Raw genomic sequence first — 12,496 nt, 5'->3', positions numbered from 1 at the left:
GACATGATACTATACAGAGAGAATCCTAAAAATGCCACCAGAAAACTACTAGAGCTAATCAATGAATTTGGTAAAGTTGCAGGATACACAATTAATGCACAGAAATCTCTTGCATTCCTATACACTAACAATGAAAGATCAGAAGAGAAATTAAGGAAACAATCCAATTCACCATTGCAAGAAAAAGAATAAAATACCTAGGAACCAACCTATTTAAGCAGACAAAGGACCTGTATGCAGAAAACTATAAGACACTGATGAAAGAGATCAAAGATGACACAAACAGATGGAGAGATATACCATGTTCTTGGATTGGAAGAATCAATACTGTGAAAATGACTATACTACCCCAAGCAATCTACAGATTCAGGGCAATCCCAATCAAATTACCAATGACATTTTTTACAGAACTACAACGAGAAATCTTAAAATTTGTATGGAGACACAAAAGATCGTGAATAGCCAAAACAATCTTCAGGGAAAAAAATGGAGCTGGAGGAATCAGACTCCCTGACTTCAGACTATACTATAAAGCTACAGTAATCAAGACCACATGGTAGTGGCACAAAAGCAGAAATATAGATCAATGGAACACGAGAGAAAGCCCAGAGATAAACCCACGCACCTATGATTAAGTAATCTATGACAAAGGAGTCAAGGATATACAGTGGAGAAAAGAGAGTCTATTCAATAAGTGGTGCTGGGAAAACTGGACAGCTATGTGTAAAAGAATGAAATTACAACACTCCCTAACACCATAAAAAAATAAACTCAAAATGATTAAAGATCTAAATGTAAGACCAGACACTATAAAACTCTTAGAGAAAAATATAGGAGGAAGACTCTTTGACATAAATCACAGCAAGATCTTTTTTGACCCACCTCCTAGAGTAATTAAAATAAAAACAAAAACAAACAAATAGGACCTAATGAAAGTTAAAAGCTTTTGCACAGCAAAGTAAGCCATAAACAAGATGAAAAGACAACCCTCAGAATGGGAGAAAAGATTTGCAAATGAATCAATTGACAAAGGACTAATCTCCAAAAAATATAAACAGCTCATGCAGCTCAATATTAAAAAAACAAAGCAACCCAACCAAAATATGGGAAGAAGACCTAAATAGACAGTTGTCCGAAGAAGACATACAGATGGCCAAGGGGCACATAAAAAGACGCTCAACATCACTAATTATTAGAGAAATGTAAATCAAAACTACAAAGAGGTATCACCTCATACCAGTCAGAATGGCCATCATCAGAAAATCTATAAACAACAAATGCTGGAGAGGGTGTGGAGAAAAGGGAACCCTCTTGCACTGTTGGTGGGAATGTAAATTGATAGAGCCACTATGGAGAAGAGTATGGAAGGTCCTTAAAAAACTAAAAATAGAATTACCATATGACCCAGCAATCCCACTACTGGGCTTATACCCAGAGAAAACCATAATTCAAAAAGACACATGCACCCCAATGTTCACTGCAGCACTATTTACAATAGCCAGGTCATGGAAGCAACCTAAATGTCCATTAACAGACGAATGGATAAAGAAGATGTGATACATATATACAATGGAATATTACTCAGCCATAAAAAGGAATGAAATTGGGTCATTTGTAGAGATGTGCATGGACCTAGGGACTGTCATACAAAGTGAAGTTAAGTCAGAAAGAGAAAAACAAATATCATATATTAATGCATATATGTGGAATCTAGAAAAATGGTACAGATGAACCGGTTTGCAAGGCAAAAATGGAGACACAGATGTAGAGAACAAACATATGGACCCCAGGGGGGAAAGCGGGGGTGTGGGGGGGTGGGATGAACTGGGAGATTGGGATTGACATTTATACACTAATATGTATAAAACAGATATCTAATAAGAACCTGCTGCATTAAAAAAATAAAATTAAAAAAAAATTCTGATGTGTTAAATCACCTCCATCTATGGAAATTCAATCTCCCTAATTCAGCCTGATGTTCACTTGCATGGTTCACTCCTCTCTGTAGAGGTAAAAGACAAAAGTTACAGGGAAGGATGCAAACAGTCCTCAAATTTCTACTTTCTCCTTCTTCATTCTAGGTAATTTTAACATTATTCTAATTGTGAGAACAGAAGTCAAACACATAAATACAAACCTCCTTTCTGTATACTCCATGACCATTCATAAAAAAACAAAGACTACCACCATTAAAAGTCTCTTTTTAAAGCAAGGTATAAATGTAATATTGAACATGAACATAATATTTTTAAAATATATGATACGTAGATGTACATGTCAAAAAGATTTAAAAGTATAAATACCAGGTGTATATTCAAAATGATTAGGCAATTTTAAGTTTCTTCCTTAATATTTATTTGTATTTTCTAATAATTTTTCAACAATGAGCATGCATTTTAATGGCTTTTATTAAGAATTTGCAATCTTTATATCATTTTAGTAACTACTTTTTAATGAAACTGACTAGTAAGCCATGATTCTGTTATGCCCTTATAAACCCTTCCTGCAATTTTTAATGAATTCTGAGAGTATCCTTGCTGATAATGAGAAAAAAGGAAAGCTATTAATGACATTTTTCCCATTATTCAAAAGAAAGATTTCAGATAAAACATTAAGGCAAATTCTTTTTTTTTAACATCTTTATTGGAGTGTAATTGCTTTACAATGTTATGTTAGTTTCTGCTCTATAACAAAGTGAATCAGCTATATGTACACATATATCCCTATATCCCCTCCCTCTTGCATCTCCCTCCCACCATCCCTATCCCACCCCTCTAGATGGTCAAAGAACGGAGGTGATCTCCCTGTGCTATGCGGCTGCTTCCCACTAGCTAGCTATTTTACATTTGGTAGTGTACATATGTCAATGCCACTCTCTCACTTCGTGCCAGCTTACCCTTCCCCCTCCCCATGTCCTCAAGTCCATTCTCTATGTCTGCGTCTTTATTCCTGTCCTGCCCCTAGGTTCTTCAGAAGCTTTTTTTTTTTTTTTTTTTTTTTAAGATTCCATATATTATGTGCTAGCATTCAGTATTTGTTTTTCTCTTTCTGACTTACTTCACTCTGTATGACAGACTCTCGGTCCATCCACCTCACTACAAATAACTCAATTTTGGTTTTTTTTATGGCTGAGTAATATTCCATTGTATATATGTGCCACATCTTTATCCATTCATCTGTCGACGGACAGTTAGGTTGCTTCCATGGCCTGGCTATTGTAAATCGTGCTGCGGTCAACATTGTGGTACATGATTTTTTTTGAATTATGGTTTTCTCAGGGTATATGCCCAGTAGTGGGATTGCTGGGTCGTATGGTAGTTCTATTTCTAGTTTTTTAAGGACCCTCCATACTGTTCTCCATAGTGGTCTATCAATTTACATTCCCACCAGCAGTGCAAGAGGGTTCCCTCTTCTCTACACCCTCTCCAGCATTTATCAAAACATTAAGGTAAATTCTTAATTTCTGTTCTTCTGAGCAAAGCCATTTTACTGGATGACTTTGTTCTTAATCCAAACAGTGGACAATGGGATTTTACTATGTATCTATGTGAATTAACACTCACAAAAAGGAATAACTTTCTTTTATCTAAGAAAAGGAAAAAGATAAATATGAACAAGTTGGTTTTTCAGACTTACTTTAGGAAAGTAACAAATATAATCTTATTTCATCCACCAAAGCATTAAAGCAACCCATGTTATTATAAAATTCTCCATTTGTAAATATGTAGATTCCAAGTTAATCAAAAATGTTTTAAAAGTTTCTGGACACTTCCTAGATTAGGAATCAATGTTTATATTTATAAATGAAGAAAAAAAAACACAGGTCTTACATTTATCTCCAAAAAGTCCTTAACAATAACTTTAATCCTTTTTACAGGAAAGAAAACCAATCGGGGAAACAGGAAACTGTAGTTATAACTTTTTATCATCACATTTTAGAAAAATATTTTGACTATCACTTTTTCTAGAGGTTGAAATAAAACAGAATCATCTAACTTTTTTACTAAAGATGATTTTTAAATTTCTAATGTTCACTGCATTAGTAACCTGGAAAACTACTACTTACAACCCTGATGTACCTGTAGATTGTGTGTGTATGTTAATACAGGTAGTTATCTGAGCACTCCTAATGCCAATAGATAACATTTCTGAAGGACATTTTCATGATAGAAATAATTTAAACACAATATGTTTGTTTTCAGAAGGACAGCACACCATTTTCCTTTGCTCAAGCTTCACACTAAATATAATACACATTTAGAATATTCTTATTTACCTTATTTTTTTATATTCCCATGCATAAAACCAGCTATTTAAGGACACTGAGCAAAGAACCTTATCATTTGTTACTTATGATCAGTAGATTTGCCTTTTTTCTGCTTTACAGGCAAAACTTATATTTCCACAAAATAAAATGAGTGTTGGGTGAGTTAACTTGAGCTAATGGTTAGGACATGATGCTATCATAAGGCTAAATTGACCATTTGATCACCGATCCCACCAAATGACTTTCATCTATCGCAGGGTCACAGGCAGCATCGAAACTCCTGCTGGTCACCAAGAAGAGCCAGGCAAATGAGCAGCTGGATCAGCACAAATCCACTATCACCATCTTCTATTTATCAACTTTACCACAAACAAATCATGTAAGCGTTGTCATCTGGGAAGAGAACCCCAACAATATACCCACTGGATCTTAACACAGATGATAATCTAAGAGGTAAAAGCTTAAAGTTTATTTTAGATGCTAAGTTGAAGAAAGAAGATATTTTAAAACCCAAGTCCATTTCTATTAACCAGTATTTATACTTTGAATTTTAAAATACCATCCCATTAAATTCTGAGTCCCATTGCTAAGACAAATGATGGCAGTAACATTCTTCTCTCTTGAACTGGAATAAATGTATAAAATATATAAAAAGATGACAGTTGTTGATCCTTTTACTCTCTCAGCTTTATTAATTCAGGTACTTTTACCCTTATGTAACAAGTGTAACATAAGAGGAACTATACCTTCAAATTACAATAAAAATTATCTTCCAAAGAGAAATCTGTTTCTTTCTTTTTTTAAAAAAATTTAGTGGTGATAACCCCAACCCAATCAGTTTTCCACCCTCAATTTCTCTTCTGACCTGCAACTCTTTCTCATAATATGTTGCACAAGGGATTGTAATTACAACTTCAGTCCTTTTAATTTGCCTCTCCTAGAGATTGAATTCCCAAGAGTGAGGACAGCATAGCTTCTTCCTTCTTCCCACCTGCAGCCCATTAAGAGTATAAACTGACACACTACATGGTATTCATCTGCTCACGGATCAGCCTCTCCTACTAACTACACTATGAGATTCTGTGGACACTAGGTATGAATCATCAACACTTGACACAGTGCCAGGCTACAGAAGACTTTCAAATGTATTTAGTGAAAAATTGAGCATCTTAACCTTTGAATCTCTCCTACCACACTCAGTATCAGCAAAGCACCCTATGAATATGGACAACTGTACTTTTTGTATGAATCTTTGACCCAAGTCACATTCTTTCTTTTCCTACTAGCCATATTTTCAACTGCCTCTTTAGAGGGAAAAGCCTTGGGTTATGTCTGATTTATTCTCCAATACAAATATTCCCTACAAGAAAATATAGACTTCAGGACATGTCTAATCAAGCAAAATCTCACAATACTATCCTTGATCAACCATGTGGTCCTTACAAAATTTATGAACCTGTAAATTTTAACACCTATTTTTTTGGGTTTAAACCAAGACTTGAGAATGCTTCCCAATACAGCTGATGTTAAGAAGGATGCCTAGAGAGATGGAGGTGGGAACAGGAAAAAAAGACCATAGTGAAGGAACAATTTAACGCATTTCTTCCATTTCCACCTTCATCCCAAGAGAATTTAAATGGGAAGGGAAAAAATGGAGGTAGAACCTGTGATTCAGAATAAGCTATAAAAAAAACAAAAGATACTGACTGCAAACTGTGCGTTTTAAACTATTCTTTCAAATAATTTTTAAAGAGGAATTTTTTTTTTAATCCACAGAATCTTTTGCTTCTTCCAGGAGCAGCTGGATTTCATCTCACCCAATATCCCCCGCCTCCATACACATACATACAGCGCTACCACTGAGTCCCTGTGCCAAACCAATGATCACAGGAAAAACTAAACCATGAGGGTCATTTCCTAATTCTCTCTGAAAAATAATCCCCCAATTTTTCCCCACAGGCAAATTACCTATTCTAATGGGATTGGAGGGAGGTGGCGGGACGGAAGAGCTCATTATCATGCAGCTTCTCATTCTCTACAGGGAGAAAAATGGCATTAACTTCCAACAAGGGACAGCTACTCTTATACTGTAACCCCAGTTAGAACCTAAAAACAAGCAAAAAAACAAAAACCGATCTTTTGATGCATTCAAATGAATAGAAAGCTGAGACAGTTTACTTTGCAGCAATATAACCCCTTAAAAATCCTCCAGAGCTTGGGGAATGGGGGTGACCCATCAATCCCCCCACACCCTTGCCATATGGGGAAGCAGGATTCTGTCAAATAGAAAATGCCACTCTCCGCCTCCTCCGCCATCCCGAAAATTGACTGGCACCGAGTGCGGAGGCGGCGGAGGGAAGAAGCGAGGAGGCGGGGGACACCACAGACACACACAGACACACACACACAGACACACACAGACACACACACACACACACACACACACACACACAGAGGGCTGATTCGCGGCTTTTAAAAATGTTTTAAAGCTACAATTTCCTCCAACCGGAGAATTCTCACCCATTCCCCAACCCCAGCTCCCACCATGCTCCTCCCCCCCCTACACGGGGAGTCATCTGGACTGTATCCCCGCCGCGGCCTCGACCCCGCGCGCCCTACGCCCCCAGGCACGCGGCCCCCGGCCGGGGGTCCCCCACGCGCCCTCACCACCCCGAGGCCCGACGCGTCCAGGCCGGGAGATGCGTCGCACCTGGATGTAGTTGTTCTCGCAGTAATCGGCCACCCGTTCCAGATTCGTGTAACTGTCGAAGAGGGCCCGGCGGCCCCCCGGGATTTCCTCCTCCAGCAGCATCTGCAGCTCCGCCATCTTCACATCCTCCTCCTCCTCATACAGACCGCAGAGGCAGTGGCGGCAGTAGCGCCAGGGAAACCCAAGACTGGGAGAGGAGGAGCGGCGGCGACGGCGGCAGCAACCGGGAGGAGCGAGAAACACTCCCCGCCAGCGACAGGGGAGGGGGCAGTAGGAACGGGGGCGGGGCGCGAGCCGACGGACTCCGAGGACGGTCACCGCGGCGACGGCCGGCACGGCGCGCGCACGCGCGCTCGCCTCCCTCCGCCTCCGGGATCCTGAAAAAGATTCCCACCCTTGGTCGCGCCGCCCGCCCCTCCCCCACTTCCGGCGTCTCCTAGCGACCGCGGGAGGGGGGCCGGGATGCGCGCGGGAGTAGCGCGCGCGGTTAACCCTTCGGCCCCCGAAGGTTGCGTGGCTGGAGAAGCGCCCCCGTCTGTCTTTGTTAGTCCGGCGTGAACGCCCACCCGGCTCCGTGGTCTTTTGGCCCGCGTCTTCAGCGACTCCCCTCGGCGTTATCCTCAACCTGGGGCCCAACCCCATGGTCATGGGCCTGAGGGATAACATCAGACCACTAAACTTTCATGCAGCTTTAAGTGCCGCCCCACTTTTCATTTTTCTCTTCATCTTTGACCTCATCTATCCTCTCTGGTACAGATAAGTAAATTTCAATTTCCTAATCCCAAATTTCCTGTCCTTCGCCTTTTTTGCACCTGTTTGCCCATTGACACCGTTTCCCCCTGCCAGGTTAGCTTCTGTTCTGTTGTCCTTTGACCATCCTCCGTACTTAAGCTTTTTGCGCTTGCCCTCTCTTTGCTACGCTTCCTCAGTGACAACCTTTTCTGTCATTTCTCTGAGTCTGTCAACTTCACTTTTTTCTTCGTCTATTCCGTGTTTAAAGTTTCGAAAACGGTTTTGCTGCTTCTTTCATTCCTCACCGGGCTGTTACATGGATAAAATAAAAGTTTAAAGCACCTCGGGAAACGATAAATGACACAAAAATTCAAGGTAGATCATTTTGATCTTGCAGTTATTACTGTTATTCCTTGGATACTGTGTTTTTTCCTAAATCTGACTACTCCACACAATGTAATCTTAAAAAACTAAAATTCCTGACAACTGCTGAGATATTATAAAGTCCATGACCTTTATTACTACTGTGGAAAGTCAAGGTTGACTACATTTGCAGTTTAGAGCAAGATTCATTATTTCAACTCTTGTATTTGTGATCTCTTGGCCCTCCTACAGTGATATTTTCCCTTTTTTTTTTCTTCCCAGATTATGAGGAAACTATATTACACTTTCTCAAAAAATCACTTTAATGCCTTACCATTACACATTTCTGGAGCAATCTCTGATGATGTTATATTGGCTTTATTATATACACATTAGCAAATTGTGTTTTCTCTGTGGAACCCAAATTAAAGGATACTGAAAATGTTGTTCCAGTCCAGCTAGTTTTGTTCTTAACCACTTTAAACATCTTCTGTATTAGTGGTTCTCAAACTTAAGTGTGAAGAGCTCTTTAAAATGAAAGCTGCAGGGTCACACTCTAGAGATTCATTAGCTTTAGTGATGGAATGGAGTAGTTACTTAAATGGCCCATAAACATGCTTCAGGGATTAACATATTAGATCAAGCAAACTTTTCTTTCCGACTAAAGTTCAATGAATCAAAGGCTACTACTGTTGGAACTGTGATAAGTCCACCAGGGTAAGTTAAATGCTAAACACTCTTCCCCCATTACTTGTTTCCACCTAGCATTCTTTCAAATACTGCTTAGCAATTAGCCCAATAAACAGTTCTCCCCAGAGGGACGATTCATCATCCTAGGTATCACTGCCTGAAGATTCTAGTATGCACTTTCTCAAATTAATATGTGACTTCTTTGGATCTTAGCTTCCTTATCTGAAAAATCAAAGGGTTAAACTCAGGTCAGTTCTTAAACTTCTGAGTGGATTGGAATCACCTGCAGGGCTTGTTGAACAGAAGGACCCCTAGGCCCCAAGCCCCAGACTTTCTGATTCAGTTGGTCTGCCCCACTTCATAGTGCTAACAAGGTCCCAGGCGGTGCCAATGAAACTGCCCTTCTGGCTCTGAAGGTCTAAGTAGGACTCTGCCAAGAGAACCTTTTAATGTTCGTTAGACTCTAAGAATTGAAAGACATAGATACACACTTCTCCTGCCACCAAGAACATTTCAGCAAAACAGAAGACAACTACAAAATCTATACAAAGTACATGCATGCATCGTGTGTGCATATATATTACCTGAGTGGAGGGATTGTAGGGTTTTTTGGTTTTGCGCATCTTAATTCTTCTAAAATGAGCATGGATTAGTTTATGACTCCAGTGAGGCTATTATCTCCCCAAATCGGAGAGAATACTTTTATTAATGCATCCCAAGATGACTTTTTTTTTTTTTTTTTTTGTGGTACGCGGGCCTCTCACTGTTGGGGCCTCTCCCTTGCTGAGCGCAGGCTCCGGACGTGCAGGCTCAGCGGCCATGGCTCACGGGCCCAGCCGCTCTGCGGCATGTGGGATCTTCCCGGACCGGGGCACGAACCCGTGTCCCCTGCATCGGCAGGCGGACTCTCAACCACTGCACCACCAGGGAAGCCCCAAGATGACATTTTTAAAGCAATTTTATCATCAGTTTGATTCAAAGTAAGCATTAAAAAGTCGTAGATTTATTACATATTAACCCAGTCAGCCAAGTGCAGTTGATTTTTTTTAAATCTAATTGCAGGTCCTTCCTTATATTTATTTCCAATTATGCCTTGGCTTTTTCCCAAATTTAAACCCTCATTACCATCTCCTGAAATAAATTATCTGCTTCACATCATCTACTGATTTGATAAGCAAGACTCTGGGGTTCATTATAGCCTTCAATAAGAATGTTGAAGAAATCAGGGCCAAGAAGAGGGCCTAACGGCTTGACCCTGGAAGACTCACTTAGTTGGTCAGAGCCACTCTCAGTATGCCTTAAATTGGGCCACTTGTGACTGTACCTTAAAAGATTCACATTTATCCAGTATTTCATCATCATAGTCACATGACTGGTGAGAAAGTGTCAAATTCTGCTGAAATAAAGATACTGTGGAATTCCCCTGATGTATCTCATCCTAGCAACTCTATACTTAAATGAGGAAATTAAGGTAAAGCACATAATATATTGCCTAATGTTATGGGCTCTAAAGAAATAAATGTTGTTTAACTGAATTGTTTACATTGCTTGTCTTATGATATATAGAAGACTACCGATTCACTTCAGACTTTGCCTCCAGACTCTTCCTGCACACACTGACATGATAATTCATCATAAACATTGTTTTCAGGAACTTCCCTGGTTGTCCAGTGGGTAAGACTCCACGCTCCCAATGCAGGGGGCCTGGGTTCCGTCCCTGGTTCGGGGAACTAGATCTCACGTGCATACCGCAATAAGCCCGCCTGCCACAACTAAGAAGTCCACATGCTGCAACTAAAGATCCTGTGTGCTAAAACCTGGCACAGCCAAAATAAATAAATAAGTAAATAAACATTAAAAAAAGGAAAAAAAAGATGCTCAACATCACTAATCATCAGGGAAACGAGAATAGCTATCCCCAAAAAGAATACAAAAAAAACCCCACATTATTTTCATCATTAACTCTTTGTCTCCAAATTTTCAGTCTCTCTTTTAAATGACATCAACCTATCAGGTTTAAAATCCTAAACACTGAATATTAATTAGTAGTTAATATTACTGTATTTTCTCATACATTTTTAAAATTTATTAGAGAATAACATCTATGGCACCTAAAGAATACCATCTGTTTCATTTCCACACAACAGCGCTTTCTGTAAGATTTATCCCTTTTCCTGGTTTTACATTAAATGCTTGGAAACTATTAAATAAGAAACTATAAGAATGTCATCCTTTGTGAAGATACTTGGGACTGTTTTCTTTCTTTACCTTGAGAATCTCAAAACTAGTTTTCTGGCTGCTATGTGATTTTATCAGTCAATACCAAGTTGGATATATATGTACACATACAGTTCAATGAATGAATATATATTTCAATGAAATTTAAAAGAATTCCTTTTCAAGCAGTTAAGTTCCCTGTTTGAGATATTACAGAGTAGTGATCAGGAGAAATGCAAAGCAGAGTGTTTTACTCAAGCAATGACATGGTTAACTTAGTTCCTATTCTTACCCCAAACAAGAAAAATAATTATCAGTGATTAATATTTTCATACACATTTATACTCATTTTGGGGTTTTAATCAAATTTAAGACTACCAGGAAATTTTAATACCAAGTGTATATAATGTATATATATTAAATCTTTGAAACAAATTTTTTGTATGTGATCAGAAGGTAAATGACTGGGATCTAAGCCTTATATTTTGAGGCACACTTTATCATCTGAAACTTTGGTTTCAGCTTTAGTGATATAAACCTTGGTCTCAATTTTAGGGATACTTATTTAATGGTTTAAAATGTACCAAACTACTAAAAAGAAAGCTTTACTGTGCAATAGAGCATTCCATGCTTTATAGCTATATGAATACACATTTTAAGAAATAAGTTAAAAATGACTGGAAAGAATACAAAGAATCCTCCAAAATAAGTCTGTAAGAAAAAAAAATCCCCTCCCATTTTCAGGAAGTCAGGAGTCCACAAGTCTCATACATATTTTTTTCATTTTTATTGAAAGTCATTTTTTTGTCTCTTTATTATGGAAATTACAAACATACAGTATGGAGAATGGTGTAATGAATACACAAACATCCACTGATTAGATGTAACGATGGCTTCTATTTTACCTTATATTATTCTTATGATACAGAATTTTAAAGAAAATTACAGTAATCATGACATTTAAACCTAAACACTTTATTATATATCTCTAAAAAACAAGGATATTTTGCCACATAACCACAATATTGTTGCACATCTAACAAAATCAACAATAATCCCCTCACACTAACCAATACCCAATGAAAAGCATTTTTCAAGAAGAAATTACTCTTCAAAGGACAGAAAATAACATATACCCAAGATACAACCTGGCAGGATTATATTTAAATATTTAGAATCTATAATAGTTTCCTGTAAGAGACAACAAAATAGCTCCCTTTCCTGTGAAAAGTGAAAAGAGGAAAAAAGTTTTTCCATCAAACCATAAAAGTGGACAATATAAACCTGAAATTCTTCATGATAACGTATCTCTGTGTATAGACATAACCAATGGGATAATTTATCTTGAAAGGCATATGGTTTTGAAGAATAAAAAGTCCTCAATTCTTTAAGTTTCTACTAAAATTGGTTTTACATATCCCTCCCCAATAAAAACAGTGAATTTCAGAGCTAAAGCATAAAACAGATCATCCTTTCCCACAGCAGACAGATCACCAATCAGTTCACAAAAATTGGAT

General features: G+C 38.5%; 1 protein-coding gene across 50 annotated transcripts in view; it reads right to left on the bottom strand.

Annotated features, from left to right (window-relative positions):
• ABI2 (abl interactor 2) overlaps positions 1–7,342 on the bottom strand; it is a 105,291-nt gene extending 97,949 nt beyond the window's left edge. For 32 of the 50 annotated variants that reach the window (XM_059053394.2, XM_067026611.1, XM_067026607.1 and 29 more), the window contains exon 1: positions 6,978–7,287. In XM_059053394.2, coding sequence (XP_058909377.1) covers positions 6,978–7,094 — 117 coding nt within the window. In that variant the 5' untranslated portion in view covers positions 7,095–7,287. Of the gene's footprint in view, positions 1–6,977 lie in introns of all 50 variants that reach the window. The other 18 variants (XM_067026612.1, XM_067026627.1, XM_067026634.1 and 15 more) reach the window with 6 other exon arrangements.
• Between the last annotated feature and the right edge of the window lie 5,154 nt (positions 7,343–12,496).

This window comes from Kogia breviceps, chromosome 2 (genome assembly GCF_026419965.1).
Source record: "Kogia breviceps isolate mKogBre1 chromosome 2, mKogBre1 haplotype 1, whole genome shotgun sequence".
In the NCBI taxonomy this organism is placed as follows: domain Eukaryota; kingdom Metazoa; phylum Chordata; class Mammalia; order Artiodactyla; family Physeteridae; genus Kogia; species Kogia breviceps.
This window is presented reverse-complemented; position numbering and strand designations above follow the sequence as displayed.